The sequence below is a fragment of the Urtica dioica genome, chromosome 3 (assembly GCF_054948205.1).
Source record: "Urtica dioica subsp. dioica isolate 48M chromosome 3, U.dioica_male_clone48M_v1_H2, whole genome shotgun sequence".
Taxonomy (NCBI): domain Eukaryota; kingdom Viridiplantae; phylum Streptophyta; class Magnoliopsida; order Rosales; family Urticaceae; genus Urtica; species Urtica dioica.
In genome coordinates this window covers 13,600,713-13,618,260 of record NC_142758.1, presented here as the reverse complement: position 1 = coordinate 13,618,260, position 17,548 = coordinate 13,600,713, and the positions used below count along the sequence as shown (strand labels likewise).

General features: G+C 41.9%; 1 protein-coding gene across 1 annotated transcript; it reads left to right on the top strand.

The window, feature by feature from the left end:
* The first annotated feature begins 15,017 nt into the window (after positions 1-15,017).
* On the top strand, positions 15,018-16,760 carry LOC149402401 (ylmG homolog protein 1-1, chloroplastic-like). The gene is made up of 2 exons (XM_089610224.1): positions 15,018-15,660; positions 16,476-16,760. Exon 1 carries the CDS (start codon positions 15,107-15,109, stop codon positions 15,635-15,637), a length of 531 nt encoding a protein of 176 aa, XP_089466350.1. The 5' UTR covers positions 15,018-15,106; the 3' UTR covers positions 15,638-15,660; positions 16,476-16,760.
* The last annotated feature ends 788 nt before the right edge of the window (positions 16,761-17,548 follow it).

Below are 17,548 nucleotides of genomic sequence, written 5' to 3'. Positions count from 1 at the left end.
ATACATTTGATGTAATAAAGTCTCATGAAGACTCTTGCTTGTAATTTCTTATTCATTAATAAAAAGTTGAAACGTTCATTCTTCCGTGTCTGTTTGAAGCTTTATGATAAAACATTAGTCTTTAGTCCATAAACAAACTAAACAACTTACAAAGAGACAAATGTAGATTTGCATGAACAAACTCTTCGTAGTTTGCTTAAAACGATACATTCGCAATCTAAGGGTCAAAGGACTATTGACCTCAGTATGATTATTAGGAGAATCTATGATGTCTGGTTATGAGGCATTGAGAGTTGGAGACTCTATAGTTCTTCTAGGTATCTTTCGAAGGTACTGAATTGACCAGTGCACTTCTAGAGACAAGATAAGAACAAAACATTTAACCTCTTATGTCTCGAAGTCACTACGTATGAATTGCATCGTGCTTACTTTAATCCTGAAATGAGACATGTCATTTCACACCTTAGTATTCTCATTTGAGAAAGTCAGAGTTCGGACTCACTATGTGATTCCGAACAAGGCCTATTGGTGAAGTACTAAGTTTTGAGAATGTCATGAGTAACTTTGTGAAGTTCACATAGATATGGAATTCATGTACAAGATTGCTGAAATGCAATGTATATCACCTCATGCTTTGTTCCTTGGAGTGTGAATAAATGAACTGGCCAGTGTCTAAATTGATTCTTGACTCTTTTGGATGAAACAATGTGACTTGTTAGCTCCTCGTCAATACATTGTTTCTAACTTATTCACAAGCGACAAAGGAGTTAAGGAAATAACAGCTAGAAGGGTAAAATGGTAATTTTGTAAATCCCGACTAGCTGATGATATTCATGAAGGGTAAACACTGATAATATTCTGTAGATCCACTCATTACAATTAGGTTGAATTCTTGAGTAGAAAATAAATTCATTTGAACCGAGAGATTTTAAGTGTCAACTCTTTAGTGGAGTCAGTTGACATTAATCTAAACTTGGAAAAGGTTTGTGAACTTTTGAGTCCAAGTATCTTAGCTCAAGCTTTGTTCATTTGGATCCATGAGGTCACTGTCACGAATCACATCGAGTAGGAATAGTTAAACTGTAAGCTAAGTCAAAACAAGAACGAAAATTGTCAAAAGGGTATTTTTGTCTTTTGAGACATAGGATGAAATGAATGTCAATAAATTTTTTGACAAGTTCATTTAATGACTTAATGTCACTCGGCCAAGTTAGAATAATTGGGCCTTGTGAATTAATTTCATTTCATAAGAATTTAATTGAAAATTCTTAATGGGCCTTTCTCATGTTGTCATGAACAAATGAAGAAGCTTCTAGAAGCTCCTTCTAGATGAGAAATAGGCGCCCAACATACCCATAGGAAGAGAGAATATTTTGTGCATAAATGTATGAAGATACTTGCGAAAAGAAAAAGAGGAAATAAATTTCCCTAAGAGGAAATGAGGTAGGCGCCCAAGAGAGAGACAAGGCAAGGCAAGGAACAAAAAAGGAAACAAATCCAAGCCTTCTAGAAGGCTTACCTTGGCCGAGTATGTCATAGAGGAAAAGAGGAAATTGGCTCATGAATATGTGATATTCTATAGAAGAGGAAACTACCTTATTGAAGGTAAGACCTCTCCTCTAAATAGGAGCATCATTCTTCTCATTTTTCTCATTCCACATAAGTTAGAGATTGAGAGTCTCTCTCTCAAGAACTTGTGGTTGCCGCCCCTTCCTCTGTCTCTCTCTCTAGTTTATTTTTTATTTTTGTTTTGGCACATAGGTCATCATTTGACCTAGTGTTTAGCTCTGCGACTTCAAGACTAGTTCTTAAGTCGTAGTGTTTAAAAGTGCCCACTCACTAATTCCTTTTATTTCGAGTGATTTAGTGATAGAAACTTTCGTGGGTGCTCGAGTTGCCGAGGAAAGAAAGAGAGACGTGCTGCGAGGGAGACGAACGTTTTCAACCTTCCGAAGGCTCTTCAATGTTCAAGCTTCTAAAGAGGTTAGTAAATTTATTATGCTCATATTAGTTTTATTTATATGTACTTGCTCTTTGTCTAGGTTAGTAAAACCAGTTGTACTTGAAAAAGAAAATTTTTAAATTTCCGCCGCTTAACGAAGCGTTAAACTTTTTCTTAAACCCTAGATCAATTCCAACAGTAGTCCCCGTGGAAACTGATGTCCCCACTTACCGAGTCGACACTTTCGACGAGAAAGAACACGATGAGGCCATGCGCCTCGAGTTGGATCTAATCGACGAGAAAAGATCCGATGCTCTCACCAGACTCGCCGCACAAAAGCGAATGGTCGAGAAATACTACAAAACGCCCAAGTACAAGGCGCCAGAGTCATGGGCCCGAATTGGGAATGACCATATAGAGTTCGACAAGTCATACATGACGGAACCTATTACATCGAACATACGGATGGAACTCCGATCCGACACCCTTGGAACGCCGAACACTTGAGGCAGTACTACCAGTGACTAAGCTCCCCCATTTATTCCTTTGATTTCCCTGATTCAATAAGGCCCATGTGCCAATGGTTGAGGATGTTATCTATTAGCAAAAAATAATAAAGATTGAGGTTTTTACTCTCATCAAAAATCCGCTTTATTAAGTTTTTAGTCATCAAGGCACGACCTGTAAACTAAAAACTTGGGGGGCTAGTGATTCCTGCAAACACTAAAAAATTCACGGCCCAAAAAAAAAAACCTTAAGCCCCCCACTCATGGGATACAGAGGCTTAAGAATCTCGAACCCCGACAGCCCCATCGAGCATACGGGTTTGAGAAAAGTCGTCGACCTAACTCGACGTCCCTTCAATCACCAATTGGCAAGAAGTAAGGATTCCAGATACACACTTAAGTCTCCCGCACATGCATGAGAATACAGAAATAAGAAAATCTTTAAATACAGGCTTAAGTCCCCCGCACACACACGGGGATACATGCTTAAGAAGCTCGGACCCCGACGGCCCTTCGTGCATACGAGTTCGAGTAAACCGTTGGCCTTCCCGGTGTACCCCTTTCATCCAGGCTTAAGTCCCCCACAAGGATACAGACTTAAGAAGCTCGGACCCCGACGGCCCTTCGCGCATACGGGTTCGAGTAAACCGTCGGCCTTCTGGGCGTGCCGTAAGACGCGTAAAGACGCAGGTGAAAGTCGTCCCCCAGACGCATGTAAGTCGCGTAAAGGCGCTGCCTCAGACCTGGAAACGGCCACATTTGAGCCATACACAATCGTTCGCCAATGCTACGAAACACATAGGGTTTGAGTAAAATCGTCGGCATAACCCGGCGTGCCATAAGTTGCGTAAAGGCGCAGGTAAAGGCGGCAGGGCTACTCCCTCTGCCACACATATGTTCGGCCGCCCTATGGCACAAACTCAAAGTCGCCGGCCTAGCCCAGCGCAACACATATGTTCGGTCGCCCTATGGCACGAACTCAAATCGCCGGCCTAACCTGGCGTAACACATATGTTCGGTCACCCTCTGGCACGAACTCAAACTCACCGGCCTAACCCAGTGCAACACATATGTTCGGTCGCCCCATGGCACGAACTCAAAGTCGTCGACCTAACCCGACGCAACACATATGTTCGGTCGCAGTATGGCACGAACTCAAAGTCGCCAGTCTAACCCGGCGGAACACGTACGTTCGGTCGCCCATGGCACGAACTCAAAGTCGCCGGCCTAACCCGGCACAACTTACATGTTCGATCGCCCATGACACGAAATCAAAGTCGCTGGCCCAACTCGGCGCAACTTACACGTTCGGTCGCCCATGGCACGAACTCGAGGTCGCTGGCCTAACCCAGCGCAACATATACGTTCGGTCGCCTATGGCACGAACGAAAAGCCCCCAGGAACGTACCCGGTGCAACTTCTTTGGTCGCCAGGTGGCACGAAGCAGATTCGTTAGGACACAGCCACTTTAGGCACACTAAATTGTCGGCCTAACCCGACGTGCCGATACCACCGTTCAATATGGGTCGGTCAATCGCAACGAGTTGCCCCTAGCAACAAATGCTCAACAAACGCCTGACTAGGCACGAACGCTACCTACCTCGAATGTTAAAGGACGACGAGTCGTAACGCTAAATGAGAGGAGGTTGAATCCAAACTAGGGACACAAACTTGCCAAAACTATTGGCGAGGACACAAGTCCTTCGAGCCACGGTAGCTTACAAAGAAGGCATAGGCAAGTGAAATCGATCAAAACGAGATAGCATTCGACTTGAAGGCAAAAAAATATATCATGAATAAAAAGGAGCCACTGCTCTGAATCCAATAACACATGCGCTAAATGGAAATGCGCAAGAATAAATAAAATCATGAGAAAGGAAAAAGCAAAGCGCTAAACATACGCGCTATGTAAATAGAGAAAACAACATGGCTCACAAAGCACCCTCGTCAAGTAGGGGAAACAAGGTGTCGAAGAAGTCAAAGGTGATCCCCTGGGCCTCGTTCTCGGCCGCGGTCGCCTTCTGACACTCCGCCGCTCCGGCTCGACGGGCCTCCTCGGTCCCTATGTCGTAGTCGTCTTGCAAGTCGGACGCTCGTCATTCCGCCTCGACAAGCTGGGAAGAAAGGCGAGCGTTCTCCTCCGCCAGAGAGTCGCGCTCGTGACCCGCCCGAGCACGCGCTGCTTCACTCGAAGTAAGCTAATGGTGAGATGTCTCCAAGCCATCGGACCGGGCGTCCAACTATCTCCGGAGGTCGGCAACCTCGGTGCAAAAAATCTCTGCCGATTGGGACGCCACCTCACATGCTCGCCGTTCTTCGGTCATCTCCCCTACCATCTTGGTCACCGACATCTGGGCTCCATTGCACTGATCCCGGGCGATCTGGAGTTCCACCTTTGCCTCGTGAAGTTGGTCTCGAAGTGTCTCGAGTTCCGGCCCCAGGTGCGAACCTCGCTCGACTAGAGCCAGCCTAGCCTTCGTCTGAGCAAGCTCTTCCTGGGCAACCCCAACCGCCGGATGAAGTCATGTAGAATCCTGTCGCTCCGCACGACTCTCGCATACGCCTACGACGACAAAAGCAAGGGTTAAAAACGGACTTATGCTAACAAGAGAATGAATAAGAATACTGACCCTTTGAGCGTCGGTAACCCTTGCCTGGAAGAAGGTGATGTCGCTCTTTGACACCACGCCTTTCCACCAAGACAAGGAGGACTACTGGAGATGTCGAAAACAGTCACTTCGGGATTCCATTGCTTCCAGTTCCACCGCCGAGTTCACCCTCTTGGGCTCAGAGCGCTCGTCGGAAGGCACTGAGGTCAAAGCCCTCTTCAACGAGGCACGTGGCTCTTGCTCAACCGGGCCAGTAGCCTCAACACGATCTTCTCTCGCCCTGCGGTCAGCAACCCTGGAGCGAATCTCCACCATCCTCTTAGGGTTCCGAGAAGCGGAAGCTAGTCTCAGAGCTCTCCTCTTCGCAGCTGCACAAATTAAATTAATATTAGGAATATTTCTTTTGAAAATAATTTATTATTTGAGACAAACTCGATAAATCCTTTATTTTATTCCGAGATTTCCCATTTCATTAGAATATTTTAAATTAATTCGATAAATTAATATGACCATAATTCACTATGGAATTTAATTGTAACAATGGAAGCTCATTTATTAAACGTGAATTTACAAGTCGAGTGATTCAAAAGTTTATCCTTTACATAGAGAGAGAGAGAGAGAGAGAGAGAGAGAGAGAGAGAGAGAAAGAGAGATGGGTGAGGAGAAGTTGTGGTGTGTTGGCATTGGTGCCCACAAGAAGAGTAGTAGTTATTACTTATATGCATTTATTGGAATTGATCTAGGGTTTAAGAAAAAGTTTAACGCGTCGGGTAAGCGGCGGAAATTAAAATTTTTCTTTTGACAAGTAAAACGATTTTACTAACCTAGACAAAGAGCAAGTACACGTAAATAAAAACTATTATGAGGAGATTAAATTTACTAACCTTTTTAGAAGCTTGAATGTTGAGAAGCTTTTGGAAAGTTGCAACGTTCGTCTCCCTTGGCAGCACGTCTCTCTTCTTTCCTCGGCTACACGAGAAACCACGACAGTTTCTATCACAAGAATCACTCGAGAGAAAAGGAATGAGTGAGTGGGCACTTTTAAACACGACGACTGAAGAACAAGTCAAATGAGGACCTAGGTGCCAAAACAAAAACCGAAAAATAACTAGAGACAGAGAGAGAGAGAGAGAGGATCGGCCAAGTTCTAGAGAGAGAGGCTCTCAATCTCTTAAAATTTGGATGAATGAAATGAGAAGAATAAGGGCGCTATTTATAGGAGAGGTTTCACCTTCAATAAGGTAGTTTCCTCTTCTATAGAATATCACATATTCATGAGCAAAATATTCCTCCTTTCCTCTTTCATTTGGGCGGCCAAACAAGACTTCTAGAAGCCTTGGATTTGTTTCCTCTTTTGCTTCTCTTATGCCTTGGCCGAAATTCGCATTGCCTTGTATAGGAAATTTGTTTCCTCTTTTTCTTTTGGCAAGTATCTTCAATAAATATTCCTACTCGATATGATTTGTAACTATTCGTAAAACTTGTCTCGTTCTTGTTTTGACTTAGCTTCTAGTATAACTACTCCAACTCGATATGATTTGTGACAGTGATCTCATGGATCTAAATGAACAAAGCTTGAGCTAAATACTTGGACTCAAAAGTTCACAAACCTTATCCAAGTTTAGCTTAATGTCAACTGACTCCACTAAAGAGTTGTCACTGAAAATCTCTTGGTTCAAATTAATTTATTTTCAAGTCAAGAATTCAACCTAATTATGATGAGTGGATCCATTGAATATTATCTATGTTTACCCTTCATGAATATCATCAGCTAGTCGGGATTTACAAAATTACCATTTTACCCTTCTAGCTATTATTTCCTCAACTCCTTTGCCGCTTGTGTATAAGTTAGAAACAATGTATTGACGAGGAGCTAACAAGTCACATTGTTTCATCCAAAAGAGTCAAGACTCAATTTGGACACTGGCCGGTTCATTTATTCACATTCCAAGGAACAAATCATGAGGTGATATACATTGCATTTCAGCAATCTTGTACATGAATTCCATATCTATGAGAACTTCACAAAGTTACTCATGACATCTTCACAACTTAGTACTTCACCAATAGGTCCTGTTCAGAATCACATAGTGAGTTCAAACTATGACTTTCTCAAATGAGAATACGTAAGCTGTGAAATGGTATGTCTAATTTCAGGATTAAGGTAAGCACGATGCAATTCATACGTAGTGACTTCGAGACATAAGAGGTTAAACGGTTTGTTCTTATTTTGTCTCTAGAAGTGCACTGGTCAATTCAGTACCTTCGGAAGATACCTAGAAGAACTATAGAGTCTCAAACTCTCAATGTCTCATAACCAGACATCATAGATTGTCCTAACAATCGTACCGAGGTCAATAGTCCTTTGACCCTTAGATTGCGAATATATCGTTTTAAGCAAACTACGAAGAGTTTGTTCATGCAAATCTACATTTGTCTCTTCTTAAGTTGTTAAGTTTGTTTATGGACTAAAGACTAATGTTTTATCATAAAACTTCAAACAGACAAGGAAGAATGAATAAAGTTTCAACTTTTTATTAGTGAATAAGCATTTATAAGCAAGAGTCTTCGTGAGACTTTATTACATCAAATGTACAAAATAAAGACTAAAACTCTTGTTGTGGGAATCCCACTTGACTCAAAGAAGATGTGTGTAGTCCTTCATGCCTAATCCCTCTCGATGTTGGTCGAAGACCTTGTTCGCTAGGGCCTTGGTGAATGGATCTGCCAGGTTGTCCACCGTTGAGATCTTCATCACTTCCACGTCTCCGCGCTGCACAATCTCTAGAATCAAATGGTATTTCCTCTAAATATGTTTAGAGTGCTTATGGCTTCGAGGTTCCTTTGAGTTAGCGACAACCCCACTATTATCACAATTACGGATCATGGTCTCATCGACGATACAATATTGCAGAGTCAGCAATGCAATATTGCTTAATACTTCTCCACACAATAGGTCCAGCATTAAGGATGAACATAGATCCCGAAGTGGATTTCCTGGAATCCTTATCCGCTTGAAAATCGTAGTCGGTATATCCTGTCATAGTCAGGTTAGTACCTGAGTATGTAAGCATCAAGTTCCTAGTTCTTCGAAGATACTAAAGAACATGCTTAACAGCAATCCAGTGCTCGGGTCCAGGGTTAGATTTGAAGCGGCTAACTACGCCAACGGTGAAACAGATGTCATGTCTAGTGCAAAGCATAGCATACATGAGACTTCCTACGGCTGAGGCGTAAGGAATTTTTCTCATGTCCTCAATCTCTTATGCAGTCTTGGGAGACTGGTCCTTGGAGTCTTACATCGAGAAGCGATCCATCACCATATCAATATAAGGTGCTTAAGAGAGCGACAGAGTCCTGTTCTTGCTATCTCAAAAGATTTGGATCCCCATAATGTACGCAGCTTCTCCTATATCCTTCTTATCGAATTGCTTTGCCAGCCAGACCTTAACGTCAGATAACTTACCCACATTATTACCTATGAGTAATATATCATTGACATATAGTACCAGACACAACTTTACCTTCGTGCATTAACTTGTAAATGCACGGCTCATCTATTGACTGCTCAAAGCAAAAACTCTTCACAGTTTCATCGAATCTAATATTCCATGACCTAGATGCTTGCTTTAATCCATAAATGGACTTAAGCAACTCACAAACCTTGGTCTCTTGACCTTCTTCCACGAAACCGTCTGGTTGAGCCATGGAAATGCGCGCGTTAAGATTGCCATTCAGGAAGGTCGTCTTGACATCCATTTGCCAGATCTCATAGTCGAGAGCTGCAGCTATGGATAGAAGTATGCAGATGGATTTAAGCATTGCGACTGGCGAGAAGGTTTCTTCATAGTCAATCCCTCCTTGTTGGGTATAACCCTTAGCCACAAGTCGTGCTTTGAACGTCTCGACGTTCCCATCCGGACCCCTTTTCTTCTTGTATATCAACTTACACCCTACGGGTCTAATCCCTTCAGGAAGGTCTACAAGTTTCCAGACTTTGTTGACATTTATCGAGTGCATTTCAACTTTCATGGCGTCAAGCCAAAGGTTTGATTCAGAATAAGCCATCGCTTGGCTATAGGAAACAGGGTCATCCATGTCGGAGACGGCTACGAGAGAGTCTCCATAGGACATGTACCTGTAAGGTTTTGAGTAGCCCTCCCACTGTTGTCGGCCCGACAAGGTCTGACGACGCGATCAGCATTTCGGGCGGCCGAACAAGCTCACCCGGCCAATGGCCGGCTCAATTCACTCGGCCATTGGCCGGCCCAAACAATTCACTCGGCCAATGGCCGAGTGAGCCCTCAGGCGGCCCACCATGCTCACTTGGCCAATGGCCGAGTGAATCTCAGCCGGCCCATCGAGATTCACTCGGCCAATGTCCGAGTGAGCCCTCAGCCGTCCCACTAGGTTCACTCGGCCAATGGCCGAGTGAATCCCTTGAAGGCCCAACCAATTAACTCGGCCAAGGGCCGAGTGAAGCCACCTGCCGGCCTAACACTTCACTCGGCCATTGGCCGAGTGAATCTCCCTCGGCGGCCAGCATTTCATTCGGCCATCGGCCGGCCGAGCCTCACTCGGCCGATGGCCGACTCAACCTCACTCGGCCAAGGGACCCTCAAAACGTCCCTTGGTCGCCTATAAATACCGGGGTCTCTCCCTCGGTCCAGGTAATCCGAATTTGAGTACTGAAACGCTGTCGAACTCGTACCTCGCTCGTTTCTCTCAAGTCTCGGCCTCTAAACATCTAAACCTTCTATATCCACCTCAGTCCTACTAATGTTGTGTTGTCAATGGTGCCCACAAGAAGAGTAGTAGTGTCTATTTATGTACATTTGATGTCATATAGTCTTACAAAGACTCTTGCTTGTAATTGCTTATTCATTAATAAAAAGTTGAAACGTTCATTCAATCTTCCTTGTCTGAAGCTTTATGATAAAACCATAGTCTTTTAGTCCATAAACAAACTAAACAACTTACGAAGAGACAAATGTAGATTTGCATGAACAAACTCTTCGTAGTTTGCTTAAAATGATATATTCGCAATCTTAGGGTCAAAGGACTATTGACCTCAGTACGATTGTTAGAAGAATCTACGATGTCTGGTTATGAGGCATTGAGAGTTGGAGACTCTATAGTTCTTCTAGGTATCTTCCGAAGGTACTGAATTGACCAGTGCACTTCTAGAGACAAGATAAGAACAAACCATTTAACCTCTTATGTCTCGAAGTCACTATGTATGAATTGCATCATGCTTACCTTAATCCTGAAATGAGACATGCCATTTCACAGCTTAGTATTCTCATTTGAGAAAGTCAGAGTTCGGACTCACTATGTGATTCCGAACAGGGCCTATTGGTGAAGTACTAAGTTGTGAGAATGTCCTGAGTAACTTTGTGAAGTTCTCATAGTTATGGAATTCATGTACAAGATTGCTGAAATGCAATGTATGTCACCTCATGCTTTGTTCCTTGGAGTGTGAATAAATGAACTGGCCAGTGTCCAAATTGAGTCCTGACTCTTTTGGATGAAACAATGTGACTTGTTAGCTCCTCGTCAATACATTGTTTCTAACTTATTCACAAGCGACAAAGGAGTTGAGGAAATAACAGCTAGAAGGGTAAAATGGTAATTTAGTAAATTCCGACTAGCTGATGACATTCATGAAGGGTAAACATAGATAATATTCAGTGGATCCGCTCATCATAATTAGGTCGAATTCTTGAGTAAAAAATAAATTCATTTGAACCGAGAGATTTTTAGTGTCAACTCTTTAGTGGAGTCAGTTGGCATTAAGCTAAACTTGGAAAAGGTTTGTGAACTTTTGAGTCCAAGTGTTTAGCTCAAGCTTTGTTCATTTTGGTCCATGAGGTCACTGTCACGAATCACATCGATAGGAATAGTTAAACTGGAAGCTAAGTCAAAACAAGAACGAAAATAGTCAAAAGGGTATTTTTGTCTTTTGAGACATAGGATGAAATGAATGTCAATAAATTTTTTGACAAGTTCATTTGATGACTTAATGTCACTCGGCCATGACTTGATCATTGAGCCTTGTGAGTTAATTTCATTTCATAAGAGTTTTATTGAAAATTCTTAATGGGCCTTTCACATGTTGTCATGAACAAATGAAGAAGCTTCTAGAAGCTCCTTCTAGAGAGACTTGGGCGCCTACCCTATAGAAAAATAGGAGAGATTATTTTGTGCATAAATGTATCAAGATACTTGCCAAAAGAAAAAGAGGAAACAAATTTGCATATGCATGCATTAGGAATTTCGGCCAAGAGAGAGTCAAAGCCATGGAACAAAATAGGAAACAAATCCAAGGCTTATTGAAGTCTAGTTTGGCCGTGTGACTCAATAAAGGAAATAGGGAAATTAGCTCATGAATATGTGATATTCTATAGAAGAGGAAACTACCTTATAGAAGGTAAAGCCTCTCCTATAAATAGGAGCCTCATTTCCTCACATTTCATTAATCCAAGTTTAAGAGATTTGAGAGACTCTCTCTCTAGAACTTTGGCCGAAACTCCTCTCTCTCTCTCTCTAGTTTATTTTCGATTTTTCTTGTTTTGGCACCTAGGTCCTCACTCGACCTAGTGTTTAGCTCTGCGACTTCAAGACTCGTTCTTAAGTAGTCGTAGTGTTTAAAAGTGCCCACTCACTAATTCCTTTATTTCGAGTGATTTAGTGATAGAAACTTTCGTGGTTGCTCGAGGTGCCGAAATAAGGAAGAGAGACGTGCTGCGAGGGGAGACGAGCGTTGCAACTTTCTAAGAGCTTCTCAAAGATCAAGCTTCAAGAAAGGTTAGTAAACTTCTTAGCTCATATTAGTTTTTAATTACATGTACTTGCACTTGTCTAGGTTAGTAAAAACCGTTTTTACTTGTAAAAGAAAATTTTTAAAATTCCGCCGCTTCCCGAAGCGTTAATTATTTTCTTAAACCCTAGATCGATTCCAACAAATGGTATGAGAGCTATGGTCAAAGAGATGCATGTACATGTTTTTTAAAATTATGAGCTTGAAAATCGTTTTCGAAAGTTTACTAATTTTGTGACAAGTTAGAATTGTTATCTTAGATTTTTTTTTAATTTATTGCTCTTGCCTTTAAATTAAAACCATGTTGTTTTTCTATGATTTTGGGATGTTTTTAAACCACATTAGAATCAGTTCTAAAAGTTTTTAATTTTTTATATTGAAAAACGTGTTTTAAAGGTTTGAGTTTTTTCGAGTAAAATTTTGTGACTAGTTTTGTTATCTTGCTAGTTTCTTATTTTTACTTGAATCCTTTTATGCTTGTTGTTATTTCTTTTATGCCTTGTTATTACCTTGCTAATAAAACACAAATAAAATCTTTAACAACCTTCATAAAACGTTCCGTTACACTCGATTCTTTTTCGCACCTAAAAAGGACCAAACTTTAATTATTTCTTTTTCTTCGAGCTGGAGTAAACCCGCATTAAAAGTGGCATAACTCTCTGATCAGAAATCGAAATTTAATAATTCTTGAATCAAATTAAAGCTCCGTCTGTTCTCTGTCCAATGCCACCACTTTCGGCTCAAAAGAACATCGGAGCCGCCAGATATGGCGATTTTACTCCGAGGTGCGCGGCTGTCTGAAACTCCAGATTTTTAGAAATCCGGATTTTCAAACCCCACTACCATGAGTTATAGAACTCTAATGAGAAAATTTTCTTGAGCAAAAATGTTTTTCATATGATTATAAACTTGATGTGTAAGATGAAAATGTTTTGATTTTTGAAAGTTTAATTGAAATTGAATTTTTACAAAACTTGTTTGAATTTTGAAAAACCGTTTTCACTTTCAAACTTGAAAATATTTTGTCATCCAAATCAAATAAGTTTTCAAAATGTTTTCAAAACTATATCTATATCACATATGTTCAAAATCTATATGCTCTTGAAAATTTGAGTGGGAGGTCTCTATGTAGACAAGCCGAAAAATAAAAAGATGTGTAATCTCAAACTTTCAAGTGTTCGAGTGAGTTGAAGTTCACACTTCCCTCATGCACTTTCCCGAAATAGAAAATAGGAAAAGATCGAGTATGTACATTGTGCCTTTATGCACTAATACTACTCTGAACATGTCGATCTAGGATTCTCTTCTAGTTGTCCGCTCTATCGCTCTCTAACTAGGAAATTTGTTTCCGAACTTATAAGAGTCGATGAACCAACTCCAAAAACTAAGTGGGAGGGTTATACTTGTTGTTTGTAACCCACGATCCCCAACACTATTGAAAAGTGCAAGTGTCGCCGGACTAAGAGTCACCCTCGTGGCCCTCTCTTAAATGAGAGTACTCAAGGGCGCTTTGCTCTGATCATTGCTCAATGAGCTACGTCCGAGAGTGAGACGATGATGGCAAGGCCTCCCCTTGGGGGATCGTTTTTCAAAGTTGATCTTTTGGACTAAGTGGTTGGTTGCACACTTAGGCTCAATCCCTAGTAAACCTCCCTCGAGGCCCTACGAAAGGATGTGAGTGATCAAACCAATTTACAAGGTGGCTAGTCAAAATAGATGTATTGACATCTTGGCTTAGCATTAATGATGTGTCATTTACTTATAAAAGGAGATTTTTTGCGGCCTTCTCTTGAGGGAGTAAATTATCGTTTGGTTTATAACACCTTTGGATTTTATAAAAGTCTTAACAAACTTCAATCCTAAACCATAACCCGAAGCTTCCTTCTTCAAGCCTCGAATTCCCTCCGAGAACAAGCCGAAGAATCCCTAAAATTCCCTCGCGGCACAATCTCACTCATCGTATCGTCGGAGTTTCGAAATGCCACCGATTTCTCCGTCGTAGGCCGAGTCTCGACGATCGGCGTCGAAAGCCCCTTCACCGTCGAGTGGTTCCGACCGCTCTACATCCTCTACATCGGGTTTCTGGCGAAGATTCTCGCCGAATCTGTGAGGATTTCAAGTAGAGAGAGAGAGAGAGCAGAGAGAGAGAGGAGAGAGATCAAGAGCATCCTCGAACACTCCAGAAGGTTTCGAATCGACTCCAGCGAGCTCTCCAAAGCGACGAGGGTCCTGGGCTTCGGGGTCGAAAACCGGCTGAAGCCATTGCTGAACGAGTTCAAAGCTCTGGGCTTTCGCCCGAGCTCGATCAGGAAAGAGGTCGTCAGAGAGCCGAGGCTTCTCGCAATGGAGGTTGGAGAGCTCTCTCGCTGCTTGGAGCTTCTGAGGAAGCTGAAATGCAGAGATGCGATAAATGAGAAGATCCTCCGCGAGGGAGAGCTCAGAGCGGGTTTCGACGTGAAGCTCAGAGTCGATTTCCTCTGCGGGCTCGGGTTGATTCGCAGAGAAGCGTTCGACGTGCTGAGGAAAGAGCCGAGGGCTATAATCTACGAGATCGAGGACATCGAGACCAAGGTCGATTTCTTGGTGAAGATGATGAGATTCGGCGTCCGATGCTTGCTCGACGTCCGGTGAAGAGGATGAGATTCGCCCGAGCTCGCTTCTTCAAATTCAATTGAGAATAATATGTTTCAACTAAATTTATTTATTGTATAAATAAATCCCATTGTCAATTGGGTCTGCAGAGAAGAAAAGAAGAAGAAAGGAGAGAGAGAGAGAGAGAGAGAGAGAGAGAGAGTAATGTGAAATATTTATTTATTTAATGATTAATATATCTAATAACAATATTTAAATCTTAGAATAATACAAAATACTATTATACCTTTTAAAATTTTGCCACGTCATCAAAAAGTTAAACTTAACGTCCAAATACTGACGGAAGTGCCAAGTTGTAACACGTGTCTAAGTTTTGAGATGAGTTCTGCAACAATCCTGAGTCCAGGGGGTAAAATGAAATCGAGGTACGAGTTCAGGGGGTAAAAACGGAATTAATCCAATATTATAAACTCTAACGATAGCTAAATAAATAAACAAATTATAAAAGATACTGAAAGGCGAAAATGCCAATATTTAATAATCTTCTGGAATAATCCATCGACCAAAAACGAACTATAAAATCTCGTATAAAAACCCCCTTTTCGTCATCTGCCTCAGCCACTTTTCGACATCAACAATGGCCAGCCTCATAACCACTGCACCGACTCTTTTTGGCGCCCCCAATCTGAGGATCAAACACCGAAAGCCCCTGAAGATCCGCGTGTCACTCCTCTCCTCGGCCCCCACCCGGACCCTATCGACCCTGGCGGCCCTGTCGCTCCTGGCGGCACGGAGGGTGGCCTCGGCGGCGGCGCCGGCGGTGGCGAAGGTGGGGCCGGCGGCGGGGGCGGCGTTTTTCGCGGCGCTGCGGGACAGGCCGGCGGGGGCGCTGAACACGCCGCTGACGGTGGTGGCGGCGGGGCTGGCGAAGTGGCTGGACATCTACAGCGGGGTGCTGATGGTTCGGGTGCTGTTGAGCTGGTTCCCGAACATCCCGTGGGAGAGGCAGCCTCTGTCGGCCATCAGGGACCTGTGCGACCCTTACCTCAACCTCTTCCGCAACATCATACCCCCCGTCTTCGACACCCTCGACGTCAGTCCCCTCCTCGCCTTCGCCGTCCTCGGCACCCTCGGCTCCATCCTCAACTCCACCAAGGGTGTCTACTGAACCCTCCCTCCCCTTCCCTTCAGGTTACGCTATTTATTTTTAATTTTTTTTTTGAAAAGTTCTAGTACTTGATTCATTCGCCATCGGAAGAAACAAAATTGTATTGAGAAAGACAACAAATAAAATCTCTGAGCTAGGGTTTTACTCCGAAACTAAAACAGGATCCTCTGTCCGATTCTTATCTCTGAGCTAGGGTTTTACTCCCTGCTTAATTGGGGAACTGGAAACAGTGACAGTTAACTTGCAGTAGTGATTCCCTCGCTTGAAGAATCAAATCTGAACTGGCAATTTGGGTTGAAAAGTTCAAATGTATGTAAATTATTAGGGGTGCTAGTACTTAATTCATTGGCCAGTAGAAGAAACAGATATTAAAAAAAAAAAAAAAAAAAAAAAAAAAAAAAGAGAGAGAGGAAAGCTTTGGATAAGCCGAAGCAAAGTACAAACTAGATGGCGCATGTATCTGATAAGATCGGAACTGACTACCGAAATTAGAACTGATAACTAGGGCTATAAAGAGATTAATCTCGACCAGGGTTCTTCGAAAGAGGTGATCTGGTTCACAAAGTTGCACTGATTCGGTTGGATTTGAAGGTCCTTGATTGAATTGTGATGCTTCCCTCTCTTCGGTACTCGGTTACTTGTCTTGTGTCTTTCACCCGCACCACCCTTTTGGGTTGGCATCTAAGAATATAATGTCTAATTTCAAGTTTCAATTTTGGTTTAGTTGAAAAATATCAAATCAATGTTATATACTCAAAGCTGGTTTGGTTTCTCGTTAGAGATTTATTAGCAATCCTGACCTTTCTCTCTGTCTCTCTTCTCCTTTTATCTTACTCAGATGGAATTTTGATTTTCTCAAGCTCGGTGGTGTGAAAAACGTACCAACTCGGAATCAAGATGAAGAACATGTTCTAGCTTTTTATTATATTATTGTAGGTTTTGATTATTAGACATGAGAATTCGAGGATATATTTTTTTGTTACTTCATAAATAGGAGCAGACCAGGCAATACGGTCACAACTGATGTAAAAAAATTAATTTGTTACCGTTGCTTCGTTTCTGAAATTCTCTGCTGCTTACAGTTTTTTTTATATAATGGCGATTGTCATGGAATTTCGAACAAGTGTTTCCTCCTTTTATTTCACATGGCAATTACTGCAAAGCTGTAGGTTTTTTTTTACCGTCTTAATAATTTGACAGCATGCAAAACCATACAACTCCTTTGTTTACCTTACAACAAGAACTTTGTACTTAGGCCAAGAATTACAACTGCTCGTTTTATTAGCTAACCATAATTTTCCAGGTGCTTAAACGAATAGAGATAGTATAACAACTTATAACAAATGAAAGAAAGATGGTTAAAAACGCCATTATAATCAAGGTCTTTTAATAAATAATGTCATGACTTTTTTTTTAATCTCTTTGTGGTCTCGATTCGCAGATTCATGGCATTTATGTTGAGAGAGAGAGAGAGAGAGAGTAACGTATTATGTTGACCTTAATCGGCCAATCCTCTGTTGGCTCCTCAACCTGGTATGAGCATACCTGGGACTAGCACGATGTGTATTTACAACCTATTCCATTCGTTCTTTGGATCGAGGGGATCGGATATGCGGTATAGGGTCTTTCACTTTTATGGTCATATTAGGTGATAACTAATTCGGCCCAATTTTTCGGGTTTTACAGTAAATTTTGAAGTTAGGATGTCACGCGAGGATTTGAACATTCTTTTAATTTGCTAAACAAAAAAAAAAAAACAAAAAAAAAAAAAAAAAGAAGTTCTTTGGGTTAAATGTAACAACCTTAAGTGGGGGGTTGAAAATGAAAATTAAAGAAACCTGAACCAAACAAACGACAAACTAGAAAACTCTTAGTTTATTTTGAAACTAGCAAAATAAAAAGACAACAACC